The sequence below is a fragment of the Syngnathus acus genome, chromosome 19 (genome assembly GCF_901709675.1).
Source record: "Syngnathus acus chromosome 19, fSynAcu1.2, whole genome shotgun sequence".
NCBI classification, from domain to species: domain Eukaryota; kingdom Metazoa; phylum Chordata; class Actinopteri; order Syngnathiformes; family Syngnathidae; genus Syngnathus; species Syngnathus acus.
The window spans coordinates 1,998,300-2,017,931 of record NC_051103.1 but is presented as its reverse complement, the minus strand read 5'-3'; the positions used below and the strand labels follow the sequence as shown (position 1 = coordinate 2,017,931).

At 43.0% G+C, this 19,632-nt stretch overlaps 1 protein-coding gene across 1 annotated transcript; it reads right to left on the bottom strand.

The window, feature by feature from the left end:
* Nucleotides 1-12,814: 12,814 nt before the first annotated feature.
* On the bottom strand, nucleotides 12,815-16,869 carry foxj1b (forkhead box J1b). Its single transcript, XM_037278248.1, has 3 exons — nucleotides 16,523-16,869; nucleotides 15,749-16,407; nucleotides 12,815-15,174 (listed from the first exon to the last, which is right to left on the bottom strand). The coding sequence occupies exons 2-3, from the start codon at nucleotides 16,349-16,351 to the stop codon at nucleotides 14,317-14,319; spliced, it is 1,461 nt and encodes a 486-aa protein (XP_037134143.1). The 5' UTR covers nucleotides 16,352-16,407; nucleotides 16,523-16,869; the 3' UTR covers nucleotides 12,815-14,316.
* Nucleotides 16,870-19,632: the final 2,763 nt, after the last annotated feature.

Here is a 19,632-nt window from a genome sequence, read left to right as displayed (position 1 = left end):
TGCTGGCTTTGTGTGTGCACATGCTATTATGGAGCACGCACACACGCGCCATTGCGCTTGCATTCATTAAATCTTGTCCGTAAATGAGTCTAAGTGTGTACTTGGGCCAGAGAGGTAGCACTGAGAGTCTGAGCAGCATAAACACAGAAAGCAGTGATTTGCATCACAAGCAACAGCGACATCATCATCTTGCTTAGGAAGGACGCCGATCTTCTCTTAAGGGATTCACTGCACTATCTGTCCATTTTTTCCCACTTCCCTTGCCTGCACATAAAAAATAGAATGATGGAGACCTTTATTTCTGTCTAGCCACTGTTATTGATTGGCCCAACGTTTGACATTTCACTTCATGTTTGGGGAGTATATGAGTACATCCGCAAAGTCTCCCAATGAAGTGGAGAGCAGGAGGAAACAGGACAGCAAGTGACATGGCTGAGCGCGGTGGGACGATCGTGAAAAAAAAAAATAGTTGGCAGCTCTCAACTGCACATCAGGCGACTAAACCTCGCACACAGATATCTGAAAAAAGGCTATGTTATCAGGGGGAGACACTATTTTGAATATCATAGGGCTGCAACTAACGATTATTTGGATAATCCTTTTTTTTTCTGTTGATTATTTTGTTTGCTTCATTGATGAATTAGTAGTCCTCCTTCAATTTATTTCCAGCCCCCACAGACATGAGAAATGATCTCCTCTACTTAGTCACGTCCCCTCCTCCTGTCCACTGCATGCCTTCTTACCTTCGTCACTCAACCCTCATTTTGGATTTTCCAATGTGGCCCCAACCCAATCCTCTTCTCCACCCCTCAGCTGCAGACCCTCTAGATCTATTACAACCCCTATAGTGATGGTAATACCACATCAAGTGGGTGCTATCTTCAAGCCAGCATCAAACAAGACGCCACGAGACACTACCCCCCTCTCCTCTCTACCATTCAACTTCATGTTCATAGTAAAATATTGGGGGGAATCCATATGAGAGAAATTGAAAGTTGACTCTGAAACAAGACCCTGTCAGCTGGCTAACAGGTGGCCGCTGACAGACCCTCTCTCATCATTGTGCCTAGTCTAGCACAACACACACACACACACATATATGCCTCCCGCTTTTGATTGGCCTCCTTAACCTGATGGCCTGAGTGCTGATTCTTGTGTGTGGGGGGGGGGGGGGGGCTAAGCAGGCCTGCTATGCACCTGTCCAAAGATCCCACCTATGCCCGCTTCGATGGAAAGTAATCTTATCGGCCCCCTGAAGCCACATGGTCCTGGACACCACCTGGAATGACAAATGAAAGTTCTGCCTGCTTTTTAACATGCATAGAAAATTCACTGCAGGCCCAAGTGCCCAATTTCTTTTTAATGCCCTTGTCATTTATTTTACTGTCTATTTCCATGCACATTTCAAGTGGCTGTTTATGTTTTGTTGTTGTTTTGGCAGAAGCGGGCATGTATAGAATACATCACTTGTATTTCAACGACGTCAAACTCGCACGGAGGAGTACGATGGGGCTTTTCGAAGTCGGTAGAGACCAAGCCCTGCTGAAAAAAAAGCCAAGCAGAAAAACTTCGCAGAAGTAATCATAAATTCAGCTGGAAGATGTTACGTATATAAAGGACAGGATGTTTTATTTTTTATTCTCTATGATTAGGAACATACTCGCAATTGCCATAACTGCACTTTACATGCTTGAGCCATCATCTTAAAAACATATCAAGTCAAAATGTGTCATTTATGCAATGCAAAATGACACCAAACAACAAGTGGTTTAATTATTTCACACGTCGCATTGTCCCATTGTTTCTAATGGAAAACTTTGATTCCAGAGTTTGGTTTCGCTACGTTTCAGCTGGTCAACAGTGGGTCAACAGAGATGCTCAAAGGAAGAGGCCATTGTCTCCAGTGTAAGACAAGCGGGGCTAATCATTGTACGAGACGAGTCTGGACCTGCCTGAGCTGTCAGAGGACTCGTGTGACACACAAATTTAAAGACATACAAACAAGGTAATTGTTTTAGTTTGCTGTTGAAGTACCGGTTTGTGTACAGAACGGTGACTACCTTGACCTTATTTTTACATGGCTATAAAAGTCTACACACCAATATTCAAAGATAAATCATTTCAAACTTTTTCTAGCCTTAATGTGTCATGTAACTTCAAGATAATGGCTCTAATAAAAGATGTATCGCTGACTTGAAATGAGTAAATGACGTCTAGCCATTTTCTCCTCTGTCCCGTGTTGGGGGAAGCCAGTGGAAAATTCCGCACGCGACCCCATGCCACCAATAGATGACCGCCAGTTTATGTCAATACGTTTTTAAAGGGATTAAGGAAAAATCAACGGCAGCCTCTTTCCTTCTGGTTGCGTATCAGCGGATATCCACAAACATTGGGCTTGTCGTTTTAATAAGACGCAGTAGGGACACACACAGAGTCTGAATCTTGTCGGCAGGTTTATCTTCAACTCTCCTTTACTGTTGGTCACCTGCGTCAATAATCGTTGGATGTAACTCTTCCTCCAGATAAGCTCCTCGGTCTTTGTTCTCTCATGTCTCTGTTTAACAGGGTGACAAATAAAAAAAAAAAGCCAATAATTGTGGTGCGCTGGATCGGATATCGCGACGTTTGTGTGACCGTTGGGTGTATGTTTGTCCTTGTAGGATTTAGCTGCGAACATCCTCCTTCGCCCTGCCATCATCTTTCATTTCTGACAGCCTTTGTGGCAAGTTTGGACTTGTACGAGCATCCCTCCCAAGGTCTGAGGTATGCGCACACACATAACGTTTGAGCACACAAACACTTCTTCAATCAAACCAAAATCTTACAAAGGCCCCACGAAAAAATGACTGATTTTAAGGGAAAGCGGCTCTTGAGACGAGGCCAATCATGTTGCTGGTAAAGAGGCTGCAGTCGCCCCGCTAACTTGTCTGATCTCCAGTCATTAACCGGGGGGATGTTTTGTTGTAGTGTTCTGTGCCCTTTTGGGGCAATTATCTGTAGGACGCCATAAATTCAGAATGTGATTGCGATTCGTCAGAGTTTCATCCATCCATTTAAACCCACACTTATCCTCTTCATGGTTTTTGTTGAACTGGAGCCTACTACACACATTTGGGTCAGAAATAGCCCAAATAGGCTCAAAAAAGGATGACCCAACTTTCTGGGATATTCATTTTACCACAAAATGTTGGGTTACATGAATCACACAAAACAACATTTTCTTTTGTAAAGCTTTCGATCAATGTACTCACGTCAATAAGTCATTCCCTGTGCTGCTTATAGTCACTACATAGCATTTTGGGCTATTTATCGGTATGAAAAGAGCATTGTGGAGCTTGGAAGCGCAAGCGATTTTTCATGTTTGTGTCGAGTTCTGAACGTGGAAAGTAAACAGCAACATACTTGTCAGACCACGTGTGATCTTCAAACAATATGGTCACCCATCCTTTCCTTTCAAATAACACTCAAGAACAATTTGTCCTCAACACTTTTGCTGTCCTTTCAGACTGAAACGCCAACCTACTGGGTACATAAAACCCCTTCTTGTTCACCCCAGTACATAAACCCAACATCTGTACGTCCACGGTAAGTCTCGCAGCCGACACAGACACAACAAGCGCGGTGCTGAGCCAACAGGCCTGCCGGGTCCTTTATTAGACAAGGTAGGTTGCGGCAGTGAATGGGCCCCTGCCAGTAGTCTGTGGTGGTCGGTGTGCGTCTCGGCAGGCAGCTATTGTGATGGTAAACTGAGGTTTGAAAGGAAGAGGATGGGCAGGACATACACATAAAACCGAGGAAAACACGAGGCGGGGATAGAGGGCAGTACCCGACCACCTCAGAGATGGCACGTATGGAAGCAAGCACCTTTATTCACTTGTTTATGTGGACTCACCCATTATTGTGTAAAATATTATTCTGTAAAATATTTCATCACAAATGCCTGTTGTAACACAACACTCAAGTGAGTTCTAATCAATTGATAAATTGAACAAGTGAATCTCACAGCATCGTTAAAATGACAAGCTGGAGCGTTACATATTGCCTTATGATGCATTCAAACATCACGGCAACAAGCATCAAAATGTGCAATTCCAAATTTGCTATATTAGCACTATTTACTATTAAATATGTGTGTTGCAGTAATTTAGGGTCATGACTTCTTTGGAATCAGATATAAAAATATGAACTCAAACTCGGTGATTAATTTGTATTTCTTTGACCTTGACTGAAACAATTCTTCAATTCAAAACTTTTAATTAAGCTTCAGTCAATTACATCATATAGTAAGGATAAAAAAGAATGATAAAAATGAACTCAGCTGATTTGTATAATGATTCTGTGTTTGATGCCCATTGTTGTCATGAATGAAATCCAATATCATCCACTCAAGTCCGCGAGGCTCAGTATCTGTTTGCGTGTGCTTACTTGCCAAAATAAAAAATTAAATCTGGTGCTCCACTATTTAGACGCGATCTGAACAGATGTAACGCCTTTTTGCGCTGTTAGCATCTTTTGTTTGTTTTTTCTTGCTTTATAACCTCATCTTAACACCTGCACATTTGTATGTTAAGTAGCAAGTGGTATAAATCTTATCCCGTGACAAGCAAGGGAATGAAATGCCCATTTCCCTAACTATAAATTATTCACCTAAATCCAGTTTGACATTCCGAAGATAATTATTTTGTATACTGTACAGCAAAAAAAAGAAAAGAAAAAAGAAAAAATTATCCACCTAAATTCAGTTTGACATTCCGAATATAATTATTTTGTATACTGTACAGCAGCAAGGCTTTGCAACTCTAAACAATCTTTGCAAAATATCAAAGCTGCAATTTCATCTGTTTATCGCCAGCAAAATGACAATTATGTCAGTTTATGGAGACACAAAGCATTCATTTGTCATCTGGCTGTCTTGAGCAGGGAGGCCAAACAAAGGGTGAAAAGCCTCTGTCTGCCTGATAATCCTCCACCGTTAAAAGCCCTTCAGAAAGACGTGACGTGTGTTTGGTAATCAGTAAAAGATTCAAGTGTGCAGGAGAGAGTGTGTACACCCACACACAATACACATCGGTGAATGGGCAAAAAAAAAAGGGAGGGAAAAGACAGAGTAGAGGAGGGAAGAAGAGAATAAACACTCCTTCTCGCCCCTTTCCTCCCTGTTTTCTCTCCCTCGCCTATTTGCTTACTTCCTGCTGCCTCAGTGCAGCGATAGTCATTCTCGCAGGTTTTAAGTTAAGTTTTAAGCACGCGTCACTGATTGTGAATAAGCATTTCGCCTTTTGTTTAGTTGTTGGATTCCTTCATCTTCCCGCGAGCGTTACCTGTTACTTTCTCACTGAAACACACCTGTGGGAGAATAACTTGGCATTATTGAGATGAAAAATCCAAATATCCAGCAATAGAATAAAATATCAGGATGAAATATGAGAAAAGAAACAACAGAAAAGCCATTGAATGTGACTTAGAACGCACGTTCAAAGAAATGTTTTTAATTGCCTTTTAAAAATGTCCACAGTAGGAGCAGCTTGTAAGGAAGTGCATTCCACCGTTTAGGAGCAACCGACTGAAAAGGTCACCTTTAGTTTTTAGATTAGTGTGAGGTATAACCGGTTGGCTATAACCTACTTCGATTTTGCAAATCATTTTTCACAATTAAAAAAAAATCATCTGTTTTTCCCTAATGTAACTTCATTTTCGTACTCTCCCTTTTAAGTCATCCATTTAATCATTCTTGAGATTGTGTTAAGCATTTTTGTGTCTACTTGATAAAAGTTATTATAATTTGTCTCTAAATTGCAGTCTGACTAAACAAAATATGTTAATGAAATAAAAAAAAAGCCAATCTGTAATATAAACTCTAGTAAGCGAGGGAGTGAAACTAACTTTAAGGTGGTAGCATTGCAACATACAGTAAGTGGGCGGCCCAACCCTTTGTCTCGGTGATGACGCTATTGAATTTCGTCGAAAAAAGAAGAAAGCATGCGAAACCTCCAGTCTCACTTTTGGAAGCCAGTTCACACACACACACACACACACACACACACAGCTCTGCGTCAACTGTAGTTTGTGGGTAGTTGGCCTCTTCGCCGCAGCCTCCCGGAGGAAAAGAGATGTTAAATGGCATTGTTGGGGGGTTGAGCCGAGTGATGGTGTTTAATAGCTCATGATTACTCTGGAGAGGGGAGCCCATAATTACAACCACAAATGATTTCACGCCCCCCCCCCCCACACACACACACACCATGAGCTCTGATCCTAATCACAAGACAGCACAGAAGGGGTATAGCTGAGGAATTGGACCCCGGACAAAAGAGGTTCCTCCTTTGTTTGCTGACAGCAATTGGTAAACATAAAATGTCGCGTATTGCACCCCTCCCAAAAAAAAAATAATGCCATAATATATATATAGTTATATATACACACACATAATATCAAGTTGAAATCCCATTTTATAGTCATAATGACATCATTAATATCAGGATGGGGATTGCATTGATACATTTTCAATCAGTTGTTAGTCCTCAATTGGATTCTTTCTTTGGATTTATTTTTGCTCAGCAACAGCATTTAGCAACACTCGCACATGCAATGTTTTAGAGGTGTAATCACAAGCAAAATTAAAATCACCATTCACGCAACATAACCCCTCGCAGCGGGACACACAGCTTCTGCCAGTATTCTCTAATAAAGCCGAGTGACGTCAATCTTTATTTGTCGTTCCTCCTTTTATGTTCACTTCTTTCAACAGTTAAATGTAGATTTCTGGCTTCCAAGAAGTGAGACTTCAATTTCTTTTGATTTTGGGCATGACGGCTCACAGTCGACGTCCAGCTTCACATGTATTATAAATGCCTTAACAATCAAAGTGAGTTAGCATTCTGCCCGCATGGCCCTTTTGCCCGCACGGCCCATGCCAGCCGGCCAGCTCGGCACACAAACACACAATGGCCAGACTACATGTCCTTAAAGGAGGAGCAGACAAACAGAGGAATGTTGGGAGAGGACGGCGCAAAAGCGTACGTCTGCCCACATCAGCCGGCCCTCAATAGAGATTGGCCAGGAACGCGTAAACTGGCACCGCGGGAGTAAAATAGTAAAATGGCTCTTCTCTTCTTCACTTTTATTGTGACTCTTAAATCTGAAAGGGAAAATCCTGGGGCCTAAAACGATTTCTGACATTCTAGCCAAGAAGTGACTCACATTTGCATTTTACTGCTACAGCGAGCAATCGCTTCATTTCAAGATCACTTCGAAAACAGCGAACAATAGTGTAAGGGAGACGTGGTTTGAATTTTCATTTCCATACGTTAGCCGTGTTTATCTCTTTGTTCGTATGTTTCAAATCAGCCACCAAAGCCATACATAGATGTTCACAACAACAAACAATGACGTACAGGATTTGCATAATTCCATACGAGCCGTTTCTTATCTACCGTTTTATCTGGAGATGTTTAGATCTTTAAGGTCATACGCTCTGTTTTCTTTCTCTTTCTTTCTTGCGTTATATTTCACCTTTTCCCGACGGAGACACTGAATCACATTGTTCTCAAGTGGCTCATTTGACTGTTCTCCTCGCCAGGCTTGCTTTGGGAGCCGCAAGGAGCGCGTGTGTCGATGTGCGTGCGTGTGCGCAGCAGCTCTCCCCTGCTAGCTGCTGTTACACAACATAGCGCTCGCTTCAACATACAAACACCTCGCATGCTCGATAAGGTCACTATGTGTCGCCTCCTACATGTGGCTCTCCGCCTGACAGACAGGCGGACAGGCATGAAGCTGAGGCCAAGCAGCGATTGGTTCCACAGACAGCATCTAATCAGCCATCAAGCATGAGGCCCTGAAGTGGCTCTGACAAGCAGGGACACAGCACACTCAGCGCGTAATGCATATGTATCCGCAAATTGCATGCAAATGGGAAGTCAAATGCAAAACGGGCCACGCGTTGGTGAATATGCATTAAAGCATCAGACATAAAAACTGATCGCTATCATTGCGTCCTAATGGGACCGCTTTGAACTCTGAGCAGCGGAGCAGAGGCCGTGCGCTATCGCAAGGTGATGCGCTAAGCACATACGGCACGGAGGCACGCACACACATACACAGTGCTGATGCCTTACCTGTCAGAGGCAGGTGTGGTCTCAGAAGACCCAATCAGTTTTAATTAACCCCTTGTGGTGGAAGGTTGGATGTCGGGAAGGGGAGAGGAGAGGAGGGAGTGTGGGTGAGAACAAGAAAATCATGCAAGGAGAAATTTCTGGTTGTCATCAGAAGGAGGCGTGGGTGAGAAATGGGTATTCACACATGAACAAAGGAGGCAGGGCTTTTTTTAAAAAAATATAGTAAAAAGGTGGAATTGACGTTACTAGGTAGCACATCCGCCATATTTTAGGTTTTGTGTGGAGTTTGCATTTTCTTCCAGTGTTAGTATTTTGGATACCTCCCACATTGTGTGTCCATCAGGTGTCATTTTCACACACTAGACACACACACATATTTATTATTGAAAGGTGCGTGGTTAGAGTGATCAAGACTTGGCAGATAGGGTGTCACGCCACTGTCATCCTTGCGTAACTAGAGGTGACTTCCTGATAGGATAGTGAGGTCATGGCTGTAAAGCAGCTGTGGTTGTGAGTCACTGCTCTATTAGATTAGCTTGCGCCCCATTGTGTGCCCATCATGAAGTCTCGAGACACTATTGGAAGGAAGAGCTAGATTAGAATTCAGAAATGCATATCTGCATAAATCCGGTGTTAATGTCTTTTCTGAGTGTGGCTGAAGCCACCTGTCTGTCAAAAGTGTATGTGCGGTGTATCGCTCCCCCAGTGAGCCAAATGCTTCAGCGCTTCACAAAACAAATCGCGGCTAATCAAATAAGAGCCCTCAGGAGTATGCAGAAATTGGGAAAAGAATGGAAGAACAGTTTCCGTATTTGCGTTAAGGAGGGGGTGGCAATTCAGCAATTTTAAGAGGTCTTGGATGATGCACGGAGGTGGAAGGAGGTTTATCCAGTAGACCAGAGGTTCTCGTTCAACTCTCTAAAGCTGATGTAAAGCTGCCACTGTAGACAGTTCATTTTACTTTTAATATTAAAAGTGGCTCTTTCTATGGTAAAAAAAAAAAAAATCTAAACCAACTAGAGCAAAACATCGAGTCACTTCAGGACAGAGATTTTTTACAAGCTCCAGGAACGTTATAGCTACAGTCTAAGTTTTTTTTCTTCCCTCTGTTGCCTGGCACCGATAGTAAGTGACCCTGTGTGAGTGGCAGCGCTCCAGACACACTCACCCTCCTGACACACTGCCCTGTGGCTCCATCCACTTGCTGTGGGCATGTGTGGGGTTGTCCTACCTCAAAAGGCAGCATGTAATTGTATCTGTGTTTGTGTGCGTACTTGAGGCAGCTGTGTGCCCCCCACCTCCTCCTTTCTGTCTGCCGGACAATCAGCCGCTCCCTGCGACCACAGAGACCAAAGACACGGGACAGGAATGTCTTTCAGTCACCGATTGTTGGATGCCAAAGCATGCCAAAATGAGCCATATATTGTGAAACGTACACATTGCTTTATAAACTGATGATTTGGAGTCGAAATATTATGGGAACCCTGGCTGCTAATACGGACAATCGTACTTTTTATGCTCAAGTGATTCTTGCAGGCTGAAGCTAATTCAAGGCTTAATCTTAGACCGATTCTATCAAGCGTAAATGCCGGGAAGTAAATGAAGACACTCTCAGGGTGTTGTTTCCCCTAACTTCAATTGACTGGCAAAAGAGGTATTTTGCGGTAAAGTAAGAACAGACAGCAGTACCTTGACTTGGTGAGGAGAAAAAAAAGGAGAGCCGTGAGTAACTCCAACAGTCCAAGACCAACCAGTATTGTTCCTTACGTTGCTTACTCGGCCACGCCCCTTAAGCTTAGACATGCTCTCTAATTCATTTTTTATTTAAATTGCTTTGTCAGTGGAACTCAGGTTGAAACGTTGCAGCCAACCATTTTCGAGAGCACTAGTTCTCATTAGGGTGGAGTCTGTCCCTGTTGACTTCGAGTGAGAGACAACATACAACCTGGATTGTTTGTCAGCTATTGTGTAGATCATTTTTTTATTCATATCCCGGCACTATTTATACACCGTATGATCAAATATGTTTCAAAGCGAGGAGACGCTAGAGATGACAATGAGATACAATGACATGTAGAGATTTGATTGAATCCAAAACACAAGACAATAGAGTCACGGTGAAAGTACAACACCGTATAAGAGCGATGATGACACACGACACCTGTCATCTTGCCAACACAATCTGGTAACAAGAGGCTGCCCCCACATGCACAAAACAATGGCGTGGGCGCCGTTCACAGTCAAATGAAGCCTAATTCCACAATGTGCATGGATTACAATCCATGCTCAGAAGGTTTTCCACTAGACTGACTCCGGAACTACCTGGAAGCATGGCAAGACTAATGGAAAAACACTTCACAGACAAGTAAAAATATAAAATATCAGAAATTATACAATTTATTTTGCTCTCTGCTATTGAGTGAATGCAAACATACCACATCCAGGAAATTTAAATCACAGATCCCTCTGGTGTATTGCAACTACATAATGAGGCAACTACCAATGATAAAATCATTTGATAAACAACTGATAAATTCATTAGTGAGGTGAGCTTCTCATTAAACATCCACACATAGCATCGATTCATTTGAACAATAGGGGAAAACATCGAGACCCTAAAATAGGCGAAAGATGAATTGAGCCTCTTTAGCGTTAAAGATCCCCCCCCCCCCCCACACACACACACACACTTGTCACTAATTGCCATCTGTTTGCGTGCAGTGTTGTTTTGTGCTCATTTGCACACGTGCATTAGTGCGCTCGACGTGCGGCGAATGAATCAAATTAGCACATCAAAACTGGAACTAAATCTGGAAGGGTTTTGTTTGGGTTTATTGACAAAGTGGAAACCTAGACTTCATTAGCTGTCGCTAAATTCGGAGAAATGAACCCTCCCCCCCTTCGCTCTTATGGCGCCCATTCCCGATTTTCTGTCGAGAGAACCGCTTCAACAACTCAAACTGGTTAGATTTATTTTTGACCAATGTAGAATTTTTATCCGAGTCCGTACTCTCATTAGCATTACATGCAGAAACAAAATCCTTGGAACAGACTTTGAAATAATTGTAAAGTCCCTCCTCTTCTGCCAGAACGAGGGAAGGGCATTAATGGATGGCCCGACTGTTGAATGTCATTCCAGTCTTTTCCTTTATCAATATGTGATGAGAGCTTGGAAACCAGAGCTGGATGACAATTTCCCACTGGTTCAAAGAGGTTAAGGTTACCCCACAAGGTTTCTTTTAGTGATGAATGAAAAAGACAAGGGATTTTTATGAGTTCATGTGCCATTCAGGAAATTTCATTTATCTGCTATCTAACATGTAATCGCTGGTGCTCAGAGGATACGCTAAGGCTATAAAGCAGACTTTGGACATTTTCTCACCAGCACCCCTTGCTTTATGCCACACTAAGTGGTCTAATTAGTGAGGGACCCCCATCATGTGTCTTATCTGCTCCTCCCCTTGAATAGGTCTTTGGCTATCCCCAATAAATAGAGAATTGAAGCCTCTGTCAACATGTCACACTGAGAAGGGGCGCTTCTTTAGCAAAGCTGGCTGACCCTGTTTATGTGTGACTCTAATCAGGCTCGATCCAGAGGGTGCCACGATGGCAATAAATGGCCACATATTCCATCTTTCTGCCTTTTTTCCCCCACCTCTGTGACCAACACATGGATTGGTTCACAGCCTCCCTTAGGGGCGCCAGTGAGGAGGTTATAAGCCATTAAAAGCAAGCAGAGATGGCTCTCCGCTTGTTTCTCCTCCTTTGAGCAAAGTCCGCGTGCTGGGCAGTCCCGGTCTCTCATCCGATTGCCTTGTGAATAGAACCGCGGGCCTCTGGCTCCACAGAGATAGTGTTATCTGGGCCACCACGGGGCTCCCGCCGCCACCGAGTACACACACACTCGGCGGGCAACACACACCAGCAGGGGCGTGGACAATGAAACCTCTGGCACTACACAAATATTCCCCGTGCGTAATGAAACGGCACAGGGGCACCACGTGTGACACAGACAGTGGCAATTTGACTTTTTTAGCCTATTATCCAGATTGTGACGTTCTTCTACTGGCTGTCACAGTATCGGCTTCTCCATCAGCTGGTCAGTGCACACTGCTCACGCTGAGGACTTGAATTTGACTGTAGTGGTCCCATGCTGTTTTAGGGAATCTGGGTTATTCCTGGAGATCTCCACACATGACCTGCCGCCACCGGGAAGCTTTGAGCCAGCCAACAATTTCAATTAAAAAGAGATTTGGGCTGGAAAGACGTATTTTCATATAACCCGGCATGGGCAGAGGCGGTCGGTTTGGAAGAGCTTTTCCAACAGGGCGCCCTGATCGACAAAAGACAGAATGAAATGGAGGGTAAGAAAATAATAAAGCAATTTGGCTTTCATCGTCATTCTCGGCGGATTGCAAATGGATAATTACCATCATTACTGGCCATAATTTGACATGCCTAATAGCGCAGTCCGTCTCCCGAATAGTGAAGCACACTCCATAAAGTTTGAATCTACTTAAAGCACAATATGTAATCATTAACCTTATAATGGTGCTTCACAAATCAGGTTGATGGCGTACGAGCTAATAATATAGCATAGGTCAAGTCGTGGCAAAGTTGAATCACTTTTTTTTTTGTTTAAAACAGTTTTAGAATTGAGGAGTTGCAGTTTTAATACAAAATGGATGGCAAGGACACTGTTGAATTCTCATTCTTTCTTTAATTGACACCATGTATTGCATCGAAGCATGGTTGCATGTTCAAACAGCTCTTTTAAAAAAGTACAAAGGAAACAACATTGTAAGAATAAAGAAGAAACCAAATCGCTTCATACCATACATCAATTCAAACTGGCCTTTTTCCAGTTGAGGTTTTATTAACTACTCTCAGTCCAACAGCATTATTATTAATCTCATACATGTTTAAAATTAGGTGATTAATTCAAAGACAAACCCATTTATATTTAGAAAAAGATCAAAAGAAAGAAACAGTATCACCCAGTGACAAGATTTCTGAATCAACAAAGACCAATGACCTGCATATTTTTTTTATCAAAATAATTTGGCAAAATATAGTCAACGAATGCTAAGTATATGCAACTGTAGTTCAGATAACATTTATATACAACCAAAGAGAGCAACTACGTGTTATTTTTTTTAAGCCAGATGCATTATTGCAATAGTCTTAGCCTGATTTTACGACCAGATGAAACTTGATCGCACACACAAATTGATGTGGGAACTGACCAGGCACAACCTGGATTGCATCCGCCAAACGTGATAAATGGCAGCGCAGGAGTAGGGCAAATTAATTGGCGCATTTATCAGAGAGATTTTTTTTTTTTACACCTGAGACAAATTGTGCTGACGTCAAATGCCAATAAAAATGATTTCGTCTCCTCAGAAATGCGATTTTGGAGCTTCCGGGTGATCATTTTAGTGTACTGTGATCATTAAACCTAACATCAACAGCGGGAAAAATAAACGCTGACATCGTGAATATTAGACATCTACTAGATCTGCTGCCTATCAAAGTGCATAATGTTTGACTGAGAAACAAGGCGATCCATTTTACACCACCCCTTTTCAGTACAGAAGAGTGGCAAACGTTCCTGTTTTATGGTGTATACTGCAGTGAATATGCAATATTATTAATATATAGAAACGACTTTATGCTATATTTCAGACTATACATTTTAAAGTTATCTGCAACTTTCATCACCACACAGCATAGACATTGGAGATGGCATTTTAGATGTTTTACACTGTACTGTTAGTTCCAAAGTAAAAGCCAGTTGAATGCTAATGTAGCAAAATAGAATCCTGGTGTCTTCTCACTTCTGACAGTGCTCAGTCGTTTTGATTGGATCCTGCCTTTTGTTCACGTGTAGTTCACCCAAAAAAATGGCTGCCGTCCATTTGCACTTTGTAGTCTTTCGTCCATCTTGTTGAAAGATTTCACTGTTTTAAACGTTCGCCATGGTTCATCAGTTAGCAACGTTGAAATCAAAGCTGCTTCGTGTACCAAATATAGCGTAAGATAGCTGCTAAACGTTGATTAGTCTCTTCCCTACTTTTGGGGGAGCTGAGTAAAAGTCAACATGTGTGGTGTTATTGTGTTTGAATACAAAGACAATAAAAGGTTGATCCTTGGACTGGAAGTCAGGCTTTCATCGGACATTAATGGAAGCGGGACTCAATGATCACAGATAGGCTTCGACCCGTTCCCATGGTTGCATCTCCATAAAGAAGCCCTCATACAGGCCAAAGCTCTGATCCAGAGTCAGTGGAATGGCCTGTGCCTCTTCCTTGAGCTCCCCCCAAGACACCACCTCCTCAGGCTGATCCTGGAACAGGGAGGAAGCCTCTTCGAAATTCTGCAGCTGATTTTGACTCTGTAGGAGCTGATCTTGTCCGTCCAGCTGTTGCGGATGCTGCGACGGCACGTGAAGCTCCGCCATGTTGACGGCCGAGGCGACGCTCATGTCCAGATAAGCGTAGGACGACTGGGAGGGATTCAGGTGCTGGCTCTGTCCCATGAGGTCTCCTGGGCCGCACCAGTGCCCCAACCCGGCCGACTGCTGCCTCCCTTGCATGGTAACCTCCATCTCGCAGCCCAGCGAATTCAGCGCCGTGTTGAGGTCCAAATCCTCAAAGGTGCTACAGTTCCCGCTCAGGACATCATCAAAAATGGACGTCAGGTCGAAATCCCCCCTCAAGATGTCTGTTTTTGGGGCCTCCGTTGCCAAAAGAGGGGACTCAGTCGCCCTTATGGCCTTGTTGTGGTTCTTCCGCTTGCTGCCTATATCCTTGCCACTTTGATAAGGGCAGCTGTTATGGGTACTGTGGCCACTCGGAACCAATTTGTTCTGTCTGTGGACAGCCCCGCTATTGTTGTTGTAGCTGTTTGCAGACATCCTCCGGCGTTTGAAGATGCCGTTGACAAACATGTCGGCATACTGAGGATCGATCTGCCAGAAACCTCCTTTGCCAGGCTCGTCCTTCTGTCTGGGGACCTTCTTGAAACACTTGTTCAGGGACAGGTTGTGGCGGATCGAGTTCTATGAAAAGAAGGAACATTTGAGCTACAGTGCAAGCTTATGTGGCTCTCATCACAGATAAATGGACTTGTAGGATAAAACGTTTATCGTTGTGGCAGTCAACAGACACACACAAAAGCTGCTGTTAGCCATTGATCACACTTCAGACACTCGCATGCATAAACTCACTAACAGTACGTTAGAGCGACTTAACCAAATGAGGCGAACTTGGAGGAAAGGAGATACGTATTTTTTGTTGTTGTTTGGAAGCAAATTCACCTAATGAGGCTTTCAAGGAAGCTGTGTCGTGTACTTTGAAAACATAATCAGCTGTGTTTAGCTGATAGCTAGCTTAGCTATCTCTCAGGAGCCCTCATTAGCAAACACTCAAGTGCTTGCTCCACCCGTCATTGGTAATAAAAATATAAATCATCATCAAATTGTGTATTTCACCATAGTTGTCCCCCCAAACATTCTCCTACAAGATTGGGGTGTGTGATGATGGTGACACAAGAGTCAATTACTCTTCCCTCGCTCACACACTCATTTATCTGACTCATCAATAATATAGAAGGAAGGCTCTGTTTTCGGTTACCTGCCAGCTGGGCTCCGCGTGTCTGTAGTAGCAGAAATTCTCTGTGATCCAGTTGTAGATGGTGGATAAAGTCACTTTGGGCTGCTTGCTGGCTTCCATGGCCATGCAGATGAGCGAGGCGTAGGAATACGGCGGTTTGACTTTTGGGTTTGTTTTGTAGTCAACCTCCGCTGGGGGGGTAGCTTGGATTGGGATGGACTGGAACGCACTGCCGAGATGCGCGTAATTGGAGAAGCGCGGCACGAGAGTAGTGTCGCTTCCGGAGGTGACCGGGCTGCCGAGGTAAAGCGGCATCCCCGTGGCGGCCGTGTCCCCAGCAGGAGGGCTGGAGGGGGAGTCGGTGCCCCCTCTGGGAAAGCGTTTGAGAAAAAGGTGCTGATGGGAGGAGGGGAAGGAGGAGGAGGAGGAGCAGCCCTGTGCCGCGGCCCCACCGGGGCGCTCAGGATCTGCGTTCACGATGGAGAAATTCTGGAGCCAGTGGAGGCTGGTGAGGCTGTCATCAAGGGGGGGCGAGTCGGATGCGATGACTTGATCATCCGGGTACGCCGTCAACCATTTCTCCTTAAAATTATTAGCGTTGTCTGGGCTCGTCAGAACCGGCATCCTGGTTTTTCGTGACGAATAATTAACAGATTGGCATCTAAAGTTGTGTTTTTATTCTGAAAGCGACAAAGCACAATTCTCCCATAAATATAACCACTGCGTAATGGGATTCAAACGTACATAAAGTTGTGTTCCAACAAATTAAGATGCATTCAATGACTATAAAGTTACCTTTCAGTTGTTTTTTTAGACGATGCTGCGACTGCACCTGTTGCAGTGCGTCCTGCCTCTTCAAGGACTCAAGTGGCGCATCAGGTCTGTGCGCAACAAGTGCATCAGAGGCAGGAGGAGGGCTCGGTTTGGTCTCTCCTGCGGCGCATGTAGAACCACAATGAAAAGGGAAAAGGAAAAAAAACACCCACTTAGATCACTTCCATGTCGACTCTGGTGAGCTTTTGAGTCAACACTGTTTAACTGCTGTCGAGCCAATACGTGAGATGCCGAGGAGGAAGTACAATAAGATGAACGTAGAGCTCAGGAAAGACTGCCCACCATCACTTCAAGTGACTGGAGGGAGCTGTGATTGGCTGCTTGGCCTTGCCCTTTCTCTCCTTCCCTCTGCCTCTTTTCAAATAGTCTATTTCTATTTCACCTCCCAGCTTTTAAACACACTGAAATTTGACCTGTGCGCCTCTTCCGCGCCACACGTCCCGCTATGAGATACTTTAGCATGCCTAGGGATACAAAGAAACCCCTGACTGTCTATTACAAACTGCATTTCGTCGCGTTCAGAGTAGTCAGGTGCCCTCGTGCAGATGACTACATGTAAATCACTTAAAAATATTCTTTATTATTACATACGTACAGTAGGCTACACTCTAACTAGTAAAGTCAAAAAGAGAAGAAAAAACTGACTGACTTTTTATTTTACTTTTATATAATATAGGCAACCTTACAATTACCATTTTGATGAGTTAGCAAAATGACCGAAGAACATTTTGCTAACACAGTTGTGAAGAATTACATATTTTACTGACAGAATTACAAGTCAGATATATCCACGAGTGCAGCTGTGTTAAGTAGCATTGTAAACCTTAACTTATTGTTTACAAATAAATCAAAATTGTCAATCAAGATTATATTTTTTTATTAATTTACCATTATTATTATTTCTGAGCATTTGATGACTGCACTGCTCAATATTTTATATTAAAGGATATAGGCCTGTCTATAATTCCATAGTAAGTCTATTCTATTTCACTTAGTCTTTTCTTAATATACGTCTAGTAAACATGGTCATGCATTTTTATGTTCTAAGTTTTATTCATTTTTACATCCAAAATTGAAAACGGGCTTAAGCAAGTTTTATTCTTTTTTTATTCTAATATAAGAGTTGTGGTCGAGCGCGTCTTTCTGATTTTCAACGAAACACTGCCATCTAGTGGACATATGCCGCATTACAAATCCCAAATACCCATTTATTGCACCAGTATGATCACAGATGCTTTTGTTGTTGTTGTTGTGTTTTTCCTAATTGGCTAAACAGTTATATAGGGCATGTATTTCAAAATGAGATAATCTCTATTCTTCAAACCAACAAACAAACACATCTAATGAAGATTTGGAGGGGCCCTGAGAAACACTCGCTGCCCATGCATTGACACTCAAAGAATGTGCATACATTTATGTCAAGCCAGCTGTCGCATCCCGTCAAGAGAGGCTGATTTTAGCAGTGTTTCCGGGTTTGTTCAGGTCCCCTCTTAACAAAGGCCTTGCTTGGTGAGACATGCAAATATTTGAACAGCTGCTCCTATTGTTGCCCAGTTTCCCACTGTCTTCCAGTACCAGGGACTGAGCAGCGAGCAGACATGAATACAGTACTGGCCACAGCACATCTACATGTAATGGTTTGGGAAAAGGCGTTTGATGAGGGCTTTTTACAACACCAGTCTTGTAAATGGCATCATTGACCTTTAGACGGTGTTTAAAATACACACAAGTGAACTACCACACATTCATAATGACATTCATGCATCAATGAATTACTTGATGTTAGCATAGGTGACGTACACGTAATTTGAAAAACAAAAATTGCAGTCAGTTAAGATTGTATTGACAATATCATGCATGCATGCAACTTTTTAATTGGATTTATTGGATTCTTTTTAATATTTATTAACATTTACACGCATAAAAAAGACCCCCTCATCCCGCATAAACAAAGTGGCAATTTATTTAGGATGGCAATTCCGATTTACGTAAAAATTACGACGCTCCTGTTGGAACGGAACTCCGTCGCAAAACAAACCCTACACGTAATGTGTGTGCTGTACATTATGCGGTCAAGGCTGTTAAATCTTCATTTGTCCGCCAGAGGTCGTTCTTTCCAACTGTAACATTGTTGTGAAACTGCTTCCTACAAACCTGCCATTGATAAAAGAGCGTTCAAATTTTCAAAGGCGCAATCATCATCATGTGGGATTGATTTGTATCTCAGTTCGTACGAAAACGCCATCTTTTAACCAGAACCTTGCATTTGTCTGACTATAATCTGCGCATCTGCAGTTTAACAAAGGAAGTAGTATTGCGGGAATTACGTAATCCTAATGCTGTTCCGTCACCGCATCCTGTTGTTAGTGTGCTTGACGTGTGTTAGTGTCATATTGAACAAGTCTCGCGTGACTGATTTCCTCTGCTCATAATAACAACTTTTAATTTGATTTCCCTTCAATTGCAGACAGTATGTTATTCATCATTTAATTGAATTGCCTTGTATGTCATCCGGATGTTTTGTACCAGATTAGTTCAACATAAATGCACCACATTTGTACATGCTGCCGTTTTATTTGGCGATTAGGAGTGCATGCAATACCGAATATAAATTCTGTAGGAACAGTGCGATACATATTTGTCGCTTTTTACACGCATGGCTATCGGTTGTCCCTAAATTAACTCGGAGCGATGTAATTGGCGTTGGTGGATTTGTTTACCATATTTGGCGAAAGAGCGGGGCTGCGAGCGGCAGAATTGGACGAGAGCGGCCGTCATTCACAAAAGTCAACCTTCCTGGAGCTTTACAAACAAAGCGGGTGCTTGTGGGACTTGTAGTCCAAAACAAACTGTCGCCGAGAACACTTCTACGTCTTTTTAGAGCTACTGCGTGAATTTTATTGCATTTTCTGAGTTGCTGTTTGAAATCCATCTTCTTCATGTGATTTCTGGAATTGTATATCTTTAGGAATTCGAACACGGCAGTCATACACGACTAAAAGCCACGCGTGAGACGAGACCCTCCTGTTTTGGACTACAATTCCCATGCGCATTGTATTGACTCTATTGGC

Excerpts from the sequence above, each read along its gene's own strand:
- foxj1b (XM_037278248.1), bottom strand. The coding sequence starts at position 16,351 with ATGCCGGTTCTGACGAGCCCAGACAACGCTAATAATTTTAAGGAGAAA. Across the intron at positions 15,175-15,748 it reads ACGCGGAGCCCAGCTGGCAG|AACTCGATCCGCCACAACCT; the intron begins GTAACCGAAAAC and ends TTCTTTTCATAG.